Here is a 22157-nt window from a genome sequence, read left to right as displayed (position 1 = left end):
TCGTGGTTCAGGCTTTCTTTGTCAGTAGCTCTCTGGAGGTGAGTTTGCTGACTATCCACCGGGCTCCTGCAGGCATTCAGCTGCTTTCTTACAACCTGTACTGCTAAACCTCAGGCTCTGTGTCTAAGCAGAACCACTGCTGGGCAAACACTCCCTGACTTTGTTTTGAAAGTCAGACCGATCAAAAGAGGACCAAATATTGCTGTGCTTCCTGCTGCGAAGCTGTGCGGAGCCTCGACATTCATTCAATGAGAGAGCCGAGAGAAGAGAAAGAGGAAACTCTGGAGGTTACATGTCAACAGAGGCTTTAGCTTCACACGCTGTGACCCTTCTTTTCTCACTTTAGCTGGAGTGTCAACCGAGATAGCCGCAGGTGCTAACATCGTCTCCATCATCAGCACAATGTGAAGGAGAAAGCCCTCCAGCCTTAACGTCTGATTGGTCAGCGCTTACTCGGTTAAAAGTATCCTCTCTGAGCCTTTCTCACCTTTCTCCTTCAATCCACTTCACAACAACCGAGAGCTTGTAGGATCGCTTGTAGACTAAGCAGCTGCTGTACAGTGACAGTTGTCGTAACCGTGTGTGGAAAACCATGAATTTAAAGTGTGCGTTTGAGGCTCGCTCCATTGTGCTGAGTTGACAGCTTCTGGGCTGAGAGATTGCCGTACAGCAGGACCTGATGGAGCTGTCACAGTGCCTGGTTGGCTTCTTCTCCTTCTTCGCTGTTGGGCCATCTTCCAAGCTCAGCTCACGCCTCCTAATCTCATTCTCTGCACCATCAACGTGCTGACAGCTGTGAATACATGGCTGCTGCTATATTTATTCCACAGGGGGCGAAACACTCGACAGATTAATGCCGTTTGCACGCTGAAATTAGCCACTGGCTAAATTATAATCCAGTTTGTGGAACTGGTCCTTCCATGAACGCTAGCTAAGAGAAGTGAAGAGTCTGAAGAGTCTGTTTCAGCACTGAGCCGTGGACAGTTCCCCTGCACTTTACATTGAGCAGTTTCACAGTTTGTTCAATAGTCGGTGCTCTTTTTGCCCTCCGAGGCTCCTCGCCGCTCACGAGTCTAAAGCTTTGAATTCCCACCAAAAACAACAAACCAGTATGATGGATCTCAGGGGAAGGCTTCACTGTGAATGTGGTCCATTTTTAACCACAGGTAATTAGTGAATCTATATCCGAACAGAGTCATGGCTGCCCACGCTCTTGTTGTTGAAGTTGATACAAACACCACAGTACATAATTAATGGCTGACGCTTCCACTCAGTCTTACTTTGTGATGTCTGGCTCCTGGCCACATTCTCACAGCTTTATTAATTCTCTCCCTTTCCATTCCTCCTCCTCCTCCTCCTCCTCCTCCTCCTCCTTCTTCATCCTCTCCTCTTCCTTCATGTTCCTCTGCCTCTGTAGCTCATTACATCCCATTACCACAACCCTGGCAGAGTGTGGAGACCGTGTGAACACATCCGGAGATCAGCTCGGTGTGCTGAAGAGACCCTGTGCTGTCACGTTAACTAACCTATGAGAATGTGCAGAATAGCCCAGGACACACGCTACTTGTTCAGACAGGCTGGGGGAGTTATTACTGTCTGGCAGAGCTGCAGGAGTCTTTTGACAGAGGTTACTTATGTTGTTCACAAATTGACAGGATGCAACCAAAAGCTGTTTGCGTGCAAAATATTAGGAGAGTTTGATTCATTCATCATCCACTACACAGCAAATGAGATCTTATTATGTGATCAGAGTAAAATCGTTTTCTTGCACCCTCTGACAGCTACAATATAGCAGGAAAGTGGAAAGAGAGAATGTTTTTCTCAGTAAGAAACTCTGAATATGAATATTAATGGAACACAAACATTCATTTCTTTCATGTGCCACTGCAGCAGTCTGCAATATTCTGAGTGTCAGCTCGCTGAAAGCTCCTCACGCTGCCCCACAGATGCTCTCCGCTCAGCGAGTTACAGCGCTCTGCTCACAGAATAAAACATGACACGCAGCCCGGGCATGAACAAGGAACCCGCCGGGGTCAGGGGAGGGTTGGCACTGACTCATCACCGTTCAGCTCAGCCACAACTTTTGGTTATGGCACTGTCAGAAGAGGGGCTTTTGTTCCATTTGTCTGGACTCTGTGTGATTGTTGGGGGTGACATGGCTACTTCACAGTCGTCTGCCAGTGATGACGGATGACACTTTGCCCTGACCAAGCCCCTGCTGCGGTCCAAGCTGCAGATAATTGATGATACATGTTTGTCAGTTCTTGTCTGTATTAACAGTTCTGTCTTTGATTCCGTCCTCAGGTACACAGAAGAAGAGATCCGACAGAAAGTGAGCACATTCAGACAGATGCTGATGGACAAAGAGGGGGTTATTACCAGAGAGGGCTCACACACACAACCAGGGTACGTTTATTTATCTTCTTATTCTCAGTGTGACAGGAAAGCTGCTCTCTTTGTATTTATGTCAGTAAATGATCCCTTATCGTGTCTGTGTTGGAAAGTTTATTCAGATCTTTTATTCACTATCCCTCACTCTCCTCATGTTCTGCTATCATTTCTTCGGCCTGTGAAACCTACAGAGCACCTTTGCATGAAACAGTTGATTTTAGCCACAGTACTGTCTCTTTAAGGCCCCCCCCCTCGCCACACGCCCACTTTATTCTGATTGGCCAGCTCTCTGGATGCCTTCCAATGTGGGCAGAACGCTGCAGGGCTGCCAGGTGAGGGCTGCGCTCCAGTGCTGGGAGAAGAGAGTCTGTGTCAGTGGTTTCATCGGGCTTGAAACAGTCTTGTGAAACTCTTCGGGAATTGTCACTTGATCTACAGAACAAGCTGTTTAGCGCCCCCTGTAGACTCATCCTGGGATCACTCCAACATACTCTGTGTCTTTGACCACGTTTAGTTTGGGCCTCCAACACCATATGTGAGTTTTAAAATGGTGATCAAAAGTTAGCCTTTCTGTCTTTCCTTCTTTTTAAATTAAAAATCGTACAGACTCTATTTAAAATTTTTGGCTCATGAAGTATTACTCGTTAAGTTGACCTGGGCTTTCAGATAATTCACATATTTCTGGACAAGTCACTAATGCATTCATGTGTTCGTCCCTTTTATTTTTATGTTTTTAATAATTGTTCACATCCTCAAAGTTCCTCGTCTAAGTGAACTTCGTGGGAAGCAGTAATGCCCCGTGCCACATGCATGGTTTTCTAAATTATCTGAAGCTTGTGATGCAATGGGAGGAGGGCCAGATGAAAATAAAATCTCTTTGAAGTGTCGGTGAAAGTGCCAAACCTCATGAGCATCAGGAGGTAAAAATAAACAAATCAGTCAAGCTTCATGCTGCACGGCACCGAAGCAAACATGGTGCAAGGTGAGGAAAGAGTGAACCTCGCCAAATGTCTGAATATTTAAACGATCTACTCGTCAATATTCTCAAAGATACATAATACATTCTCCCTCTGTTACGTGCACTTTGTTTGAATTCTGCTCCTGGTGGAGGGGGGGGGGGGAATCTAAAGTTACTGGCTGCTGCGTTGTTGTCAGAGAAGCCAGCAGTTCATCACAGCGTGTTTCCTTCATGTCTTCATGTGTAGGTCAGAAGACGAGTAAAAAGCAACAAAAGTTTACTTTTAACCAAACTAGATGCTGCCTGTCCATGATTGGTTCTGACTCTGGGGACAGAAAGCAGACCTGTCTCAGATGACCTGAGCTGTTAGGATACTAAGTACTGTAACAGACGTGGATTTTTGCATTTCAGCCATAAGTCATTGAGCGCTTTTTTAACCATCAGGGTTATGTTGAAAACTATTGTCTGAGAGGCAGGAAAGCCAGCGTAAAGAGTGAGGACTGCAGACTCAAGCACAAGTTGTCTGATTCATTTTCTTTAGGTTGACGTGTATGGACTCTGTTACTATGATCGAGTCATAAATCCTTTCACGTCTATGCATGATCAGTGATGTTCACTGATGACTGACGCTGCATGCTGACTTTTCAATTCTCCTTCTTGGATCCAAAAACAACTACCTCAGTTGTGTCTTTGCACATCCACTCAGTGATTGGTTCAATGCATCTACGCAGTGCTTGTTTAGAGGCATGGTCCCCTTTTGACATTGTAAGAATAGAAGTTAACACGGGTCATTGATTTCAAGAGGTTATGACAAATGGCCTGCCCGGTTAATAAAGTCTTCAGGCGGTCAGTTCAGAAGAATTTGGGCCGTAATTGTAAAGAGCAATAAATTGAATTTGAATCCTTTGTTTTTCACTGATAATGTCTCCCTCGGACTACAAAGGGATTGGTTAGACCCCTGTGCTCTGAATGTAATCAGCAGCATTTAAAAAGTCTATTCTGAACTCTGCTGGAAGCCAATGAGGCGAAGATTGGCATGATAATTGTCAATTTGTTTAGCGTTAAGCCTCGCTGTAGCTCTGAGCGCGAGGTAGGAGAGAGAGCAGCTCATCTGAGGGCAGTAGAGATAAAATTAAAATCAAAATAATGATTGAATGAGACACACACACACACACACACACACACACACACACACACTTACTCAGAAAGTCTGCAGCTTCAGCCAAACGCAAAAAGAGCAACAGCAGGATGTAGGTGCATCGGCCCTCCTGACCCAGTCCTCTTCACTGTGTGTCTGTGTGTGCGCGTGTGTGTGTGTGTGTGTGTGTGTGTGTCTGTGTCTGTGTCTGTGTCTGTGTGTGTGTGTGTGTGTGTCTGTGTGTGTGTGTGTGTGTGTGTGTGTGTGTGTGTGTGTCTGTGTCTGTGTGTGTGTGTGTGCGCGTGTGTGTGTGTGTGTGTGTGTGTCTGTGTCTGTGTGTGTGTGTGTGTGTGCGCGTGTGTGTGCGCGCGCGCGTGTGTGTGTGTGTGCGCGTGTGTGTGTGAGTGTGTCTGTGTGTGAGTGATGGAGAGAGTCTGCGTGGTGTCGGTGATGTGACCTGTTCTCTGTAAACTAATGACTGCTAATGACGCCGATGCTTCCTGTCTCACAGACAGAACTAATGATGCTGCCTCCCCTTCTCTTCAGCTGGAGTCTGACATTTCACCAGGCCACGCTGGAACCAGGGGGAGGAGGAGGAGGAGGGTGGGGGGGGGGGGGGGGGGGGGGGATTGCAGAGGATGATTATGCTCAGTAGGATAAATATATCAAACATTTGCGAGCTAAGTGTGAGAGTAGAGGAAGCTTTGTTTGTTTTGATGTCTCATTGGTTTCCTCTCAAGGGCACTCTGAGTCGGGTCAATTTGGGATGTCAGGCTCACCTCAATTTCTGCAACTTTCCCTCTCCAGAGAGGCCTTGATGTGGAAAATTGGAAAAGGTTGTAATTTGCAGGGTTGTTATCCCCTCCAACTCCCCCTCACACTCAACACAGAGTCCTCACACACAAACACACACAAACAGAAGCACAGACCTCTTGTCCTCTGCATTGCTCCAAATCTAGAATTTAACCTACAGTGACCAAATAAATGCTCGAATTAATAATAACTGACTGCAGCAATCATCCGATCAACAATCCCTCACCTTAAAGGGGACATGTGATGACAACATGTTTTTGTTTGTTGACTGTAGTAGCTTTTCCTTCATTGTGCAAACATTCAGGGGTTTAGGAGAAGATGTCAACAGACCACAGTAATGGAGGGCGAGTGGTCATCCCGTCACACAGAGCAGCATAACGAGATGTTACCCCAGAAACTGAGTGAGGGAGTGTTCCATTATGAACAGAAGATACAAATGTCACGTGTTAGCAGGCAGAATACAGGGAGGAGGACCCAAATGCAGAAAATAAAGATTTATTTAACAAAAAGCAGCCTCAAAATCAAAAGGCAAAAACACAAAACAAAAACTTACTCCACACGAAATCCGAAAGGCAGGGAACAAACGATCAACGACAGACTACAACTACTCACGACAAAAGACAATGACCATGAACCGACAAGAAACTCAGGCAAACACAGAGACTAAATAGACAAGGGGTAATCAGACACAGGTGATACTAACGAGACAGGTGAGGAACATCAGGATAATCACAAAGGCGGGAAACACAAGGAACAAAGAACACAAGACCAGAACACTGAGGACAAGTACAAAGTAAAACCTGACAATGAAAAGACATGAACTAAAACAAGATATTACAAAATAAAACAGGAAACACTTAAAACAAGACTCGGAAACATTAAACACCAAACTAAGAATCTGAAAACACAAGTAACAGGAAAACAAGCCTACAGACAACAGAAGAACACAAGGATACAGGGAAACACACTAAGGACTAAAGTAAACCACACTAGGAATATGCAACACAGAACACGAGGGAAATAATGAAAACTAAAACAGGATTAAATACAGAACAAAACCAAACCATGACAACAAACACTGCAGCCTGCCGTCTCTATTAATAGGCCCACCTGTCACCTCACTGCTCTGTTTATCTACTGGACTGTAAATATGAATGGACCAAGCCTGAGTGACGTCACCCGTCTGTTCCTGCAGGGGGCTTTGGAGTCCCGTCCATGGCAGTGTCCATGCTGTAAATGCTGTCTCCAGCTTTTAGTTGTTAAGTTGGCTTAGGTTGGTTTCCCAATTGGGACTCAGACCTGGATCTGAGTATGCTTGACCCCAAAGTCCAGCTCATTTAATCAGTGTAGACACAAACGTATCGTAATCAGGTACCTTGTCCGAATCCACAGGAGATGTAAAAGCAACCACACGCAAACAAGAAAGCGGACCGCCATGTGATGTCATTCTAAACGGCTCCTGCCGCTTTGAAAATCATCGTATCCGTGCAGCACTGGCCCGTTTCGTCCTCTGAGCAGAATGGAGCGTGCGAGTGGTTGCCATGGTTGCGTCTTCTTCCTCCTGCTCCTTCAGTGTGCTTACGTTTGCTCAGCTCGGAGGTTTTTATTCAGATGCCATCTTTTCCACAGGGGACTATTACTGTTGACAGGCTGGGTCCCTTCGGCTGTAACGCTCGTACACACAGGCAATAAAACCGCCCGCAGTAGCATGAATGTGCTATAGCTCATAACTCTGTTTACCAAGGCCTCACATTGATTTCCTGCAGAATGGATGGGAACACAGAGAGAAGAGAGAAGGAATGCAGCGTGTAAAGCCTCTAAGAGATATTCAGGCTTACATGCCGAGGCGGTACGATCAGCGCCGGATCAATGAGAGAGTGAAGCCTGAGCTTCAGTCAGCCGTTCAATATCCAATAAAATGCCTGAGACAGTGTGTCTTTATTAGCATATTGGAATATATCTCGACTCAATAAGAATTGATCCTTACCTTTCAGCAAATGTACAGAAATCTAATCAGGCAGCGTCCAGAACATCAGAGTTTTTCCCCATGATCACACAATTGATTAGATCAGCGGTAACCTCCAGTCAGGTGAATCCTTCATCTTGATGGGACCCCCTTGAAGCCAGATTCTCAGGCTTAGGAGTAATTGATCAATAACAAGTTACAGCTCTCTATAGATCAACATATCTGGGGAATTCAGTAGCAGACTGCCTGTCTGAACAAGGAGGACTTTTAGTGCTTTGTGCTGCAGCCCTGAGGAGAGACTTGGCCACAGTCCATCACTGCCGGGGCTCCGGGGAGACGAGCTGAATCAAGCAGCCTCTTACCTCACCAGGGCACCATTAAGTATAGGGACACCCACTCGTCTGCCTGACGGGGACAGCCCAAGCAGACAGATGTCTCCGGTTTATTGGAGCATGGCTTCAATTTAGAGATTAGAGACAGGATGGGGAATAAGTTGATTTATCACTAATGACTAAGCAGGGGGACCACTCGATCGTTTCCATTGTTGTTAATTGCTCTTTCTGGCAGTGAACGTCCTTCATGCGCCCACAGGGATGCCATTGTAAGCCAACAGACACAGACTGGTGGCTTCGATGAAATATGCTCTTAAAAGGCCAACTTGAGATTTGAAATGAAAAGTCAACAAATCTGGTAAATGATGAAGTTACATCGCGGTGCCAGTGGTTATAGCGTACGTACAATGTACACTTTAGGAGGTGGTCCTGCGTGTCATTCCCCACTCACTCTTTCTCCCATTCATTTCTGACTATATTGAGCGTCCTGTCAATAACTAAAGGCACAAAACCCCTGAAAAAGACACCATAAAAAAGAAAAGGTCACATGTCGTGGATTCCTTCCTTCTTTTTGCTGAAGGATTCTAAGTGCCATTCAGCAAGTCTACAGTCTAACAGAATAAACACCTCACAGTTTCTTTAGCACCCTGAAAGGAAGAATAAGTCCTTTAGCATCAGCACAATGAAAGTAGTGAAGATTTGATTCCAGAGGTTGAGAAAAGCATGAGTTACTTTTAGCCGTTCGTATCATGCGTTGTCTTTTGTCAAAGAGCTGCTAGACTTCTGTTTCTGCTTTAAAAATGTCAATAAAGATCTATCCATCTACCCATGCATTCTTCCATGTATCTAGCTATGGTAAGCTATTTTGTGACATTTGCTATGTGCTTACGTAACGTTCAGCCAAAGCCTGAAGATTCTGCTTTGTTTGTACCAGCATGTGTTTAACGCGGGACATTGTTTGTTAAAGGAGCTATGTGTAACTCTCTTAGGTTGCGTTTAAAATGGACACTGCAGTCCAATTTCAAAACATTAAAGAGAGCTGTCTTCCCTCGCTCAACACCCCCCGTGACTTTTGTAGTTCAAGAGTGTCCGTCAGAGCAAGTCTGTGTGTCGAGCTCGAACACTTCTGTGTGTTTGTGTCTACAGACGGCTGTTATTGAGGTAGCGATGCTTTTCTGGGAATGGGCATCTCCGCTGTGCCCAGTGGTGCTCAGCCAATTAAAGGCTCCGTTTCCTTCATCTCCTCCACGCTGAGCACTGTTCAAATCCTTTAAACACCGGATATCCAGACATTTTACACCATCTCCATTTTGATACCCGGGTTCAGGTTCAGGTGACTTTGTTTGTACTCGTAGGTCATTTAGGTTGCAGGGACAGTCACTTAATTCAACACAGACAATACATAAAACATACACAGTGCACTCCTCTTGATCTGACCTTCAATTCTCTGTGAGATCATTGTGTTGGATCTCCTTTTTAGAGACGTGTCCGTCCATCACTATAATCCGTACAACCTCTGCATATACCTCCATATCTCTTTGTTGAAAGCACCATCAAGCCCAGAGCAGCTGTGTTTGTAACAATACAGGGACATGACAAGGTCAGAACGATAGCGCTGCATAAAAGAAAAATAATCAGTATGAGGTTTTTTTTTTATCAGTTTCTTTAGCCCCCACGGAGCCTGCAAGGTCAGATCTGGTGGATCAGAGGAGGCCACATAAAGAGGGGTGGGGGGTAGTCAGGCTGGGAGGATTAGGGAGGAAGCTGCTGCCATCTGTCTGAGTAAACAATGCAGTGTGTGTGTGTGTGTGAGAGAGAGAGCGAAAGCAGTGGGAAGGTATGAATCCCACAAGAGTGAGAGAGATGATGATATTCTCAGTGTTGGGGTGAGGGAAGATCACTAATGTAAAGTTACAAAGACAAAGGAGAGGTCTTTCTCATTTCTATATTTTCTTGACTTTTCGTTGTTTTTATTTTGGCCTGACACGTGACTGAAGCGTTCTTTACATTGAGTTTGCACAGGGACTAAAGTGCCCTAAAGGATGTGTGTTCAGAGATTTGCACTTCTTTAAGTTTTCAGGATTGAGTGCATAGTTGTACAAAGTCAAAATAAAACATGAAGGAGATCTATCCGGCTGATGCATCTAAATTCATACATCTAATGTTACGATGTTGGCTGTCCTGTCCACACCAAACTTCTGCAAAGTTTGTACCCTTTGTATTTGTAGGACACACCCACCGAGAAGCTTACTCAAATTTCCCTGCGACCTGCAAACAGAGCTGGCCAATCAGAGGAGAGTGGGCATATGGGGAGGGCGGGCCTTTAAGAGACCAGACGGACCCCAGATTTAATATCAGGACCGATCAAGTTGATGCTGACAGCTAGTACGCCTAACTACTGATTCAGAGAGAAGGATTTTAATTGTGCTTTCACCTGTTGGTCAAACTCTGACTTGTTTTCATGCATGGATGGATGGATGAATTGATTGATTGATTGATTGATTGATGGATGGATGGATGGATGGATTGATTGATTGATTGATTGATTGATTGATTGATTGATTGATGATGCCTCTCTATCACAGCACGTTAACCATCCTGAACTTCATGTGTTTCAGCGTGAACCACCTGCACTATCACCCTGACCAGTATGAACAGGACCCGGAGATGGGCGGCTATGAAGACGGAGACTATGAACATGATTACCGTAGTGACAACAGGTGAAGCACATGTTCACACACACACACACACACACACACACACACAGACTTACTGTTTAATGGCTTTGTGTTGAATAGCTCTGACCTCTCAAGTGCTGAATTAAACAAGCCGCCCATTATCTCCTCCACATGGCCGCCGGGGGCTTCCTTTGAGAACATCCATAAACATGAAATTCATTCTTCCAATCGTGGAGCAGCACTCCAGACACACTCGGATAAACAACCGCTGTTATTTCTGCTCCAGAACCATAATGTAGATGGTCATTTAGATTGTGCTTTCTGCTTGTCTCACTTACAGAAAAGAATGAGAGCCATTTCTTGTTTCCTCTCTGCTTTATGTTTGAATTAATATTTTTTTGTGCGTCATAATCAATTGAGGAAATGGGAAAATAGACGCTCCCCGCCTTGCAGCAAATAACTATAATCAAAAATGTATTCTTTCTGGGAAATGATTATAATAATCACTTGTGAATTATTCCTTCTCTTCTTGCTCTCCCTTTCTTGTTTGCTCTTTCTGCCACAACACTTCAGGGTGAAGAGGAAATCAAGCAGCTCTCCGTCCCCTCGACCGAAGAAGAGGAAGAAGAAGAAATCTGGCCGCAGAAGGAGTCGGTGAGTGGAAACAGCTTCCACAGATGAAGCGGTGCACATGGTTTCCTTCTCTCTTTTTTCTAGCCTCCTTGACAGAATAATTACACTGTGCTTTTGTGACAAAGAATGGTCATTATTTTGGGGTAAATATTACCCACACATTCACACGGATGGTGGAGGCTATAAAGAAATCAACGCTGATGACAAGGAGGTGTAATTTAACTCAGCACATTCAAGAGGGAAAACACCGACTGAAGCAACAACCTGAGGCTCATGGAAACTGTTTCTCTCTCTCCATCAATAGGTTCGGCAGCTCGTCACCCACTCACAGAGAGAAGAAAAAAAAGAGTGGGAAGAAACACAAGAGAGACAGGTGAGTGTGTGCATAATGCGTGTGTGTGTGTGTGTGTGTGTGTGCATTATAATATGTATGTGTGTGACTTTCTTTCTCAGGCCCTGACACATAAAGGTGAACGTTGGTCGTTGTTGCTCTCGTGTTAGCCATTAAACCCCAGCCAGCCTTTTCTTGGCCGACACAACAAGTTGAATTGGCGTCCACGGTTGTTGAGAGGAACCTCTCTGATTGGCTGTTTAGAGGTTTCATTTATCTCCAGGTCTCGACACAGGTTCAGGAAAGCCCCTCGAGCCTGCCACTGTAGTATCCATGCTTTCACACATTAGTGCGGCTTCTCCTTATTTGTCACCTCTCACAATGTCACAATGCCATTTTCAACTTTTTATCAGACATTATTCTCGATTAGAAGACCTCTGTCTTCTGCTGGTATGAAGAGCTATCTCCTCTGCATGCACAGAACATACATGGTGGTTGGCCGTCAGCTGTAGTCTTTGCGCTGTTTTCTTGTTCTTTTTTGCGAAGACGTGAGGACACGCCACAGGGAGCCTTCGTCTTCAGTAGCTGTTTGCTGTCTGCTTGGTGTGTCAGGAGATAGAGATGAGACAGAAAGACAGGTTAAAAAGTGAAGCTGAGAAGAAAGGGGGTCAGAAGTTGTTTGTCATGGAAGAAAGTCTTTAAGAAGATACATAAAGATGGGAAGACAGGGGATGTAAAGAAAGAGAAAAGGGAGAACAGAATGATACCTTTAAAAGATGGGAAGTTGTTAGGAAGACAGATGTTAAAAAACAGGAAGGAAGGTGAGAACATTGTTGAAAGAAAAAAGGGGAAACGAGGAGGTAAAGAGCCAAGTGTGGAAAGGACAAAAAGAGTGAAGAAGAGAGATGGAGGAAGCTATAGAAATAGGAAAAAAGAAACAGGTGAAAGGAAGAAGTATTTAAAGGTAAGGGAAAAGATACAAGGAAGAGAAATGAGCAGGAAGGTAAAGAAACAGGAAAGGCAGAGCGATCGTTTGAAGTGTTGCGACAAAGATAAGACGAGAAGATAAAGGAAGGTAAGAAAGACCGAGAGATAAGACGGGAAAGGAAAATAAGAGACTAAAAGATACGAAGAAGAAGGAAGATAGATGTTACAAGAGATCCGAGGAGAAGGAAAAGAAAGGAAAACCGGTTTATGCAGGAAAGACGGAGATAAAAAAGCAGGAGAGGTGAAGGTTAGAGAGCCGGACGAGAAGGAATTCATCAAAGACAGGACTTCAGGAAAATAGAATAAAAGCAGAAAGAGAAGTCAAAAGGAAAGGGATGAGAAACTAAAAGATGAAGAGGAGCTTGGATAAAAGGAGGGGAGGGGTGAATGTTATTGCTCTAATAACCTCGCCTGCATGGGGGCGCACAACACAAGAAAGATGAGCCTCTCACCAAACTGCTGAGCCTCAGTGCACTGCCCCGCTCCTGTTTCCAATCCCTCATCCATCCAGTCTTTCTCATCCTCCACGCCCCCCTGTCTCACCCTAAAGCTGCTCTGCATTGCAGGTACTGTTGATGCATGAATAATGTATAGATGAGGTAGGCAGGGCTCCTCCCCTGAGGATCCAGCCTCCCTTCATGTGCATGTTGGTCTGATTATTTTAAGATGTGCGTTAGGAAGGAAGGTGGAGATGACTTTCATCCTTTCCTTTTGAAAGGATTTCATAATATATCTCTACAGCCAAGAAACAGCTGCACCAGGAGAAGGTGGACAACGGCAATCTACCCTGTAGATCTAGTTTGGTTTACTAAATTTAAAGAAAATGCACAGAGGAGGAAATTAGAACAACAATAAAAACTTAAAGAGTAATTTGGCAGAAAAATATTCCACTTGGCATTATGCAGAAAATGTACAACACTGGAGGAACAGGCACATCCGATGCAAAGAGTCAAAACTGTCGAGCAGGGCTGCAAATATTCCAGGTGATTTAATTCACCAGGTAGTGACTTTGATTTAGCAGACCTGCTCTTTATCAGACTGTCAATCAATCAATCAATCTGTTTTTAAATAGGGCCAGTTCATAACAAATGGTATCTATCAAACAGTGAGCTAAAAGAGCTTATTCCTACTGATCTACAAAGACTCAACAAAATCCATCATGAGCACATATAGCAAAGTTACACTTACAGAACCAGACTCATGATTAACGGCACAGCTTGAAAAATAGGATAGAAAAAGACGCAGAAGGAAGTCAAGAGAGCAACAACAATGTCAGTAATACTGGTAACAGTATGGGCCAGATTTACGAAAGGTTTGTGTTCAAAAATATGAACCAAATCTGATCTATTAACACGCATTCATATGAGCAAAACAACACGCATTGTCCATTTAGTATGTTCGCCTTAATTTATTTCCAGAAATCGAAGGTTTCTGCCTTGGTGTGCAAAATAATGAGAGGAGAAAATGCAGCACATATTGTGATTTACAAAAACGGCAGTGATTGTGAAGGTGTCTGAATTGAACAACTTTGAAGGGAACGTGCTAATCGACCAGTGCTACACACAACAGGCTGCTGTTATTGTAGTTATGTTTCTGTTTAATGCCGAGGTTTTCTCATAAACCACTTATCAGGTTTGACCTGATAACTAACTGGGGGAACGTCCAAAACGATGGCCGTGTGGGGTTGCCTTTAAACCTTCTCTGGTCCTAACAAATCCAGAGCATTCAGGAGCAGAATCTAAAGTTAGAAGGAGGACATACTGGCTGCTGCGTTGTTGTCAGACAAGCATGTTTCCTTCATGTCTGATCAGAGAGCAAGCTCATTTTATCATTTTACTCACAACACGTCTTTTTATTACTTATTACTTACTTATTGTTTTGCAAACAATAGAACAACAAATGCCTCTTCTTCAGTGTGTTTAATTACGAGTTCTTGTTTCTCACTCATCCCCACACTGGCTGCTCTTGAAGTAGAAGGAGGAGTGAGGTTTATAGCTGCGTGTGGGAGAGCACTGCAGAGCAACGCTTCATACAAAGCAGAATTCCCTCCAGTCGGGGGGGTGAACATGTTCTGCTGCTGGGTCCACATCTCATCACAGTAACATATCAGCCACATACATTACTGTGACAGCTTTATTACTGCCCCTTCAGTGAGAATCAACCCACTCGCCTCCCACTCCACTGCATCCTATAGGTGTGTGTATCCAGCAGAGATAATGAAGGGTTCTTCAGAAACATAGCTACAACTCTCACAGAGCGCTCAGACTAATCACCATGGAAACTGCTCGGAGGGTGAGAGCGATCTAGAGGTGATGTGTCCGTCACTGAGGACTGAGGAGGGACCGGTCTGCTCCATCATTACTGCACACTCAAAGAGAGGTTGTGAAAGTGAAACTGGCTTGTTGCGTCTTTACATCTTAAAAATGAGTCGTGACTTGCAGCCCCTGTGTAGAGTAGCATCTGTAAAGCCTGCTGGGACAGCTCCCCGTGGACTTCTCCGCACATATGGATGAATGCATGTTATTCAGATTGGTTAGCAGGACGGGATGTGTCCACGCGCACGGCATTAAATATTCAGTCATTTGTTGGCACTTGGAAATACATGATTCTCCTGCTGTTCACACTTACTTAAACATGTTCAGATTCTGTCGCAAAACATAGACTCTAATAGTGAAAGCTGTTCAGTGTTAACACAGCTCCGTGTGACAGTGTGTAAGTAATGTTTACATAAAGCATTTAGAAATCTGTGTCATGGGAAGAACGTAGGATATCTTAAAGTAAAAAAAAAAAAAATTTTGAAGATTTCATAAATTGTAGATTCCAGTATCTTAAAATATTAGAATACAAAATAAGACCAATCAATCAAATGTTGACCTTCTGAAAAGCACATTTGGTCTGTGTCCCTTTTGCATGAATCACTGCGGCACGGCGCGGAGGCTCTGCTGACGTGTTATGAAGCTCGGGTTGCTCTGTCTTCAGCTCGTCTGTATTGTTGGGTCTGAGGTCTCTCATCTTCCTCTTGACGATGCTCCACAGATTCTCTGTTTGGGTCAGATCAGAAGTCTCATTGGTTTCCTTTTAAAGGTTTGAGAGATCGTCCATGTGAAAGCAAAACTGAATAATCTGGTTTAAATAAGTTCCACAAAACGAGCAAGACATTTTTCTGTCACCACAAACTCCGTATCACTGTCCGCCAGAACAAACAAAATGACCCCTCACTCAATCGCTTCGATTCCCTTTTTGTCAAGATTTTTTGGTTTTGTAAATTTGTCTCACATTTCATAAATGTGTTTCACACTTTGTACTGGTGTTTTGCTCTTCCCAGCCACCGTAGTACGTATCTTATAGTATGTGTACATGGGGGCGTTTGACGCAACCGCTAAGCAAGGGGTCTCCAACCTTTTTTTGGATGAGAGCTACTTTAGAAATAATAAGTTTAATGTTTATTATTTGTATTTGCTTGGCGAGCTACCCTGTTGGACCCCTGCACTAAGCCATCCGGTGCCCCATGAAGTTGGGCATTTTAATACAGAACACGACAGAGAACACAGGCACAAGTGGCCCATCATCATCAGTATAAGTTTACTTCTGTCTGACTTTCTTTGACAGCCCCACTTATTGTTGAGGAAAATATAAATGCAAAGAAAACAAATGCATGCTGAGTGATGACTGCACAGAATAGATTTTGGGTTTTTGGCCTCGAGCGTTTGTCAAAATAATAACCTCTAATGTCCTAGAATTTATTTCAAGGAGCAGGTTTAGTTTCATTCCCAGAAGCAAAGCAAATCTAGAACATGGACTGATTGAAAAATGAGCTTTACTGAGTGAGAGGTCATCTGGACGTGACTCAGAAAAACCTGCTTCTTTAAAACACGCTCCTGCCTCTCTGTTTTCACATGTGAATGGATGGATGACACCTTTGATGCCAAGATCAAGACCATCAATATCAATAAAAAAAATCATCTTCATGTGTGCAGGGCCGTGTCACTCATGGGAAGGTTGCAGCCGTAACCTGGGGATTAAAATTCAATGATGAATGAATTGAAGTTATGTGTTCTTTTAGAAAGAGGCGTTTTCCTTCTAATCTCAGTGATGGCGTGGAGAAATAGCCGCTCTATGGTGCTCCAACCGGTCTTGAATTATAATCCAGTTCGCCCTTTCTGACAGCGACACAAGACCCTAAAAATGCTTTCGATTGTGAGACAAAACCTTAAAAACGTGGTGTTCAGATCGATTTTGAGTTCTTCAGCACGAGATCATGTTGTGTATGAGTTATATGTTTGACAATCACTGGCATCAATAAATGTCTGCTGTGTTTTCCTTTTTATAGATCTGCGTCTGACTCAAGGAAAAAGAGGAGATACAGGTGTGTATGTGAAACAAAACGTCGAAGCACTTTACTGCAAATGTGTGTTTAAGTAATGACGATGTCACCTCTGCTTATTGATTACTGTTTGTTTAAAACACAATGCAATCCTTATAGGTGAGTGGTGAGTCCTCTTTTTACTTGCTGTAATGAGCACGGCTTCATTATCTGACATGTGGCGTGTTTTTCAGATCTGGCAGCCCAAAGAACAAACACAAAGACAAGAACAAACAGAAAAAGAGGTGAGACGCACACAGACTCACTTTAAGCAGGAGTCGATGAGCTAACGTGAAAACAGAGCGCTCTGCTTGTAACACTTTCACGTTATTTATCAGTAAAATGTTTTAGACAGTGTGGAGGAGCCGTCCTCTGCACACAGTGAACAAACATCTTAGTCTGGAAGTCTCATGCATTTATATTGCTTTTTTACACCCATTGTCTCACACGCAGACTCACGCAGAAAAGAATTTTAATGACAGTACAGAAACACAATTTCCCTCCCCGCTGCCTTGATTAGGAAATATATTGAAAGTGTGTGACGCTGCATGAACTGTTTTACATATCATGAGTTAGAGCACTGAGCTCGCTGTGATGTGTGTGTTCATACAATATGGCTTTGCCGGTGTAAAGGTTTGTGTGTGTGTGTGTGTGTGTGTGTGTGTGTGTGTGTGTGTGTGTGTGTGTGTGTGTGTGTGTGTGTGTGTGTGTGTGTGTGTGTGTGTGTGTGTGTTCTCTGGTCTGTTGTCATCCATCAGGTCCCCCGGTGAGACCCCAAGCAGGAGTTCACAGCGACAAGGAAGCTGCTGCAGCTCCCGTAGCGCCTCCCTGTCCTCCATCCGCAGCACGTCCAAATCTCCCACCAGGTAGACTCCACAACACACACACACACACACACACACACACACACATATGAAGACACTCACACATATCAACACATATAAACTGTTGAAGCTGAACAGAGACTGGTCCCCTCAGAGGATGTGGGCGGGTACAGATGGGGTAATAACAAACCCGTTAACTGGACTGTGATACGTCACTCTGCGCTGGTATTCAGTGTGAACATGAAAACATTCATTGTTTCTAACACTGTAGCACTTATCATCTCCTTTGTGTTTTTAAAAGCTGGATTAACTTTGTGCTTTTTGATGTGTTCTGTTGGTGTTCTGTATTGGTCTCTTTGTTGTCTTTTCCAACTTGAAAGCATTTTTACACAGCCTCGTCTCGGTCTCAGACTGGATGGACTCAGTATTATAATTAAAGACCGGTCAAGACCTTTGAAAGTTTTTTTTTTCAAATCATTCTTATGATCATAAGAAAAGCACCTCTTTCTAAAACAACAACATAACGTCCTTCATAATCTGATTTTCATCCCCCGATTACAGCCGTAACCTTCCCGGTGTAACGGTCTGAGAGACCCTGCACACGAGATGAGGATTTTTTAGAGATGTTTATGGTCTCAGTCTTGACTCGGTCTTTGGGGCTCAGGTGTTTCTTGGCCTCGCCTGGTGTGGACTACAACACCAGTAAAGTGTTCTGATCAAACACAAGAACACCAGCCTATTGAACGTGTTCAATTGTTGGCTCCAGTTTCTCTTCTGCAATCTTCTAGGATCAACTCTTAACCTGCTCATAAAATCTCTTAAGCTCAGTAATTTTATTTTCATGGAACAAGAGGCGAAGTCATTATTTTTTTATCGGGAGGTCCACAGGTTCCCTTCGGCCCTTTGATAAATATGAGCCCTGAGCAGTCACAGTTTATGAACATTTTTAATAGCATTGCTCCGCAGGAAGGTGTGTGTTATATAACATGTTTTTTCTCTCTCCTGCCTCTGCTCTCACAGATTGAACTCCAAGCACAAGACAGATGGACAAAAAGCGTCGGGCACCTCGCTGTCCCCGGGCTCCAACGCTCCCACCGCTTGGCACAACGGGGACCACACCCAGCGGAGCCGCAACGGAAAGGCCGGCAGACTCAACCACAGCGAGGGAGAGAAAGGGCACGATGTATGTACTTTCATCTATTACACTCCCACACCCCCCCCCTCCCCCTCCCCCCCCCAACCCCCTCCAACGGTCTCTGACACAGTCTCCACAAAGTGACTTTTATCCTGCTCTTTTCTGTTGGTTGACATCAATTCTCATCTTCTTTGAATCTTAAAGAATACTTTTTTTAGGATTATTTTAGACATTTATAATACACACCTGTGTGTAAAAAGCTGCCGCTCCTGCTGCTTTTCTTCTGGTTCCCTTTGACTCCTCTGCCATCCTGATTTTCTTTGTTTGTTCTCGTTGTTTGCCGGTAACAGAGGTCGGGAGCAAAAGAGACGAAAGCTTCTAGTTTTTTATTTCAGCAAACATCCTCTGAGACGTGAACTCAACATTAGCATACCACACCTCAGGTGGAAATATGATGCACGACGGCAAACACAATGTGTCTGCTAACACACAAGACAACAGACAAAGGGAGGCAGGGACAGGTATGAATAAAAAGACCCACAATGATCCATGGATGTGAAGAAATGAAAATAAAATGTGTCAGTCAGGAATGAGAACGTCTGCAGATAAAGTCTTCATTAGACTTTATTATTAAGCGCTCTGATCAGGCGTCTGACGGTGCTTCAAAGTGATTCAAATCTCTGATTCCCTCCTGAACTGACTAATCCAATTATTAAATGGAAAGCTTTGATCTGAGCACGACAAAACGAATTGTACAAAATACGTCTGTGCAGAACAACGCAGCGATTCCACCTGTTTTTCTGCAGAGCTGCATGAAAGATTTAAAGTGCTTCAAACACACAAAAGGATGAAACAGAATACAGGGTGGCACTAAATGAATGTCACAATATTCACCATTAGCTATTTACTAATTAGCATGCTAATTAGTAAACACTGGCTGATTATTTGTCATTATTGAGCAGTACCTTACCAAGCGTTTCCACCAAGTGATCCGGTTTGTTACGATAAACCTTTGCTTGCGTTTCCACTGCCAAGCCGTACCCTTAAACATCCCGAAATCACAGCGAAGCGACAAAGTGCGGCCAGCCAATAAGTTCAATAAAGAAGAAAAACGTGACACAATAAAAAAAAGATCAACGATTCCTGACAGGGTCTGCATCTCCGAGCTCAAGAGGTGGTTCTATGTGATGACAGAAGTCGCAAAAAAACTAAAACGGCCTTGAAATGACTCTCTCCAAATCCGCAGGATATTTAAACATGATGCATTTTCTGTCTGTCCTTTATTACCGCTGTCACGCGGGAAGTGATGAATCAATGCACTGCAGTGTGTCTAGCTCCTCGCTCTAGCGTCGGATCGATGCGCTTGGCACCCCAACAGAAGGGAACCAAAAAAGTAGGACCGTACTGATCAGTTATTTTGGTACCCGTACAGACTCTTGACAGAAAAAAAACAAACATAAAACCGACCTGAACCGGGCCGCTTGGTGAAAACTGGGCTTCACGCTACATGACCATCATGTCGAGCTAACAGGTCTACAAGTTTGCACTTTGAATCACATGCTGAGGGCCAAACTAAGCAAAGCCTATTCAGATCATAATTCCTGTTAACTTACTATCAATAAGCAGTAATTAGGAGGCAGAAGAGAAAGACTCCTGCTCAATGTCATTTATGAAGGTCATTCTGACCTAAACGTATGATCCAATACATTTATCAGCAGACAGTGAGACAGTGTGCGGGAGCCTTTTCTCTTCGTCTTTAATTTAGAAAAAAGTCACAAACCTTTTGTAACATTAAAGAAGCACAGACACTTAGAGTGTGATGAATCACATCCTGTTTATAATCCCCTCTCCACTGTTTAAGTGCTCCTGGTTTGTTTTCGCTCCTCTGTTAGTCTCTGATTAGCTGAAACTCGCAGCCTGTGAATACTTCTTTTTGAAATCACGTTCTGCTGTCATGGAAACAACCTCTGCTCTTCACAACTGTAAAATGATCATCAGAGCTACAGTCAGACGGCAGCCGGCACGTTTGTTTATAACAAACGACTGAGAACCAAAGGGACCGCCCGGGAAACGATCGCCCATCTAAATTATTAGAAACACAGAGAACTGTTGTCTTCTATTTTCTACTCCAGCTCACATGTGTCCACGAAGTCTCACCTGATCTCTCTCTTTCTCTTTCTCTTTCTCTCTGCTTGTTTCTATTCGTTTTTTAATCAATTTCATTGGTTTTTACTCATGAATAAATGCCCAAATATTTCTGTCTCGTTTGTATAAAAAGCACTCAAATGTTTTGGAACTGGACCACGTAGGTTAACAGGGTATGTGTAATAGTTTCTTCTTGTCAATACAGCTGTCTTTCCTCCTTAAGCACACGCTCTGCTCAGTGATAGATCCTCTTCTCCTCCAGGCGTCCATCAGCTCCTGCAGAAAACCACCACAACTTAAAACAAACTCTACAGCTCCTTACTTGCTTTACACACATGTTGATATGCATGTCACCCTTCGGTGGCAGTATCTCTTTTTATCATAAACATTTGTTCCTAGTCTCAAGCCGAGGGTGAGGGGGGCAGGCCCGGTTCTGCAAGGTTGCAAAAGGATGCATTGCACCCTCATTTTAAATCTCTGAACCCAAAATTAGGTCGGAAAAAAGATAGTTTTCTTATTTGCAATAAGTAAAGAAGGCTTTTAAATGACAGCAGTGACTTCATGGTATGGTGGTCATGACAGGTGCACGTGACCGTTCACAGGGGCCACATGTGACACCCATAGCACCTGTGGTTAATGTTGCCAGTCGCTGTAGCTTCTGACCCCCCTTTAACATAACCCGGGCCTGTAGGAGGTCTGATTGTACCTTTGAGCCTCTCTGTTGGGATGTAGTGAAAGAGCAGTCTTTAAATGGCTCATTTTTAACGCAGCATCTCTGTATGTGATGATGCTTCTTCTTGTTCATCTGCATCAAAAGTGTCGATATTTGTTTTCATGCTACTCTCCGAACTGGAGTCATGGCAGAGGAGAAGGGTGCTTATGCGTGACATGATTTTACTGCAGCAGTTGTGTGGTTTAGCAAATGTTGGATACAGCAGCTTTGTCTTTTTATATCTTTTTCATCCTAATTTGTTTCTGTCGTCATCCTCTTTGGATCCATATCATTCTCTGTGACGGAGACAGTCCTGGATGCTTCTTAGAAAAAAAGTTCAGTAACAATCTACAAATTATTGCCTTCGTTGAAGCTCTCTCTCATGAAAAACTCAAACATGTTGTTAGAAAATGATTTTTTTAAAAGCATAAACCACCACCATGGCTTTATTCAGGTTTGTTCACTCCCAGTGGAAAATGGTTGGAAAAAGCAGCACATACACTGCAGCCCAATAATCAACTAATGTATGAATGAAAGACCGCTACAACCATCAAGAACCACTTAACTAAAGGAGTCAAGTTGGTTGTTTTTTAAGCCTGGCTTATCATCAATACAGCAAAGCATACAGTAAGGAAACACAGACCATAATTCCTGTAAATATTAGCAAATAGTAAAGGTTCAAACAGTGTAAATAAGTCTCCCCAAAACGTAAGTCTCCCCACTCTGATCCTGTATTTGATCACGCCTATAA

General features: G+C 43.8%; 1 protein-coding gene across 3 annotated transcripts in view; it reads left to right on the top strand.

Annotated features, from left to right (window-relative positions):
• srrm3 (serine/arginine repetitive matrix 3) overlaps positions 1–22157 on the top strand; it is an 82264-nt gene that overhangs the window by 48809 nt on the left and 11298 nt on the right. For all 3 annotated transcript variants that reach the window (XM_079356148.1, XM_079356150.1, XM_079356149.1), the window contains exons 3-10: positions 2305–2406; positions 10217–10318; positions 10850–10930; positions 11214–11282; positions 16558–16593; positions 16785–16835; positions 17349–17456; positions 18435–18597. In XM_079356148.1, coding sequence (XP_079212274.1) covers positions 2305–2406; positions 10217–10318; positions 10850–10930; positions 11214–11282; positions 16558–16593; positions 16785–16835; positions 17349–17456; positions 18435–18597 — 712 coding nt within the window. The remainder of the gene's footprint in view (positions 1–2304; positions 2407–10216; positions 10319–10849; positions 10931–11213; positions 11283–16557; positions 16594–16784; positions 16836–17348; positions 17457–18434; positions 18598–22157) is intronic.

This window comes from Symphodus melops (assembly GCF_947650265.1).
Source record: "Symphodus melops genome assembly, chromosome: 11".
NCBI classification, from domain to species: Eukaryota; Metazoa; Chordata; class Actinopteri; order Labriformes; family Labridae; genus Symphodus; species Symphodus melops.
The sequence above is the reverse complement of the archived record's forward strand: the minus strand, read 5'-3'. Positions and strand labels throughout refer to the sequence as shown.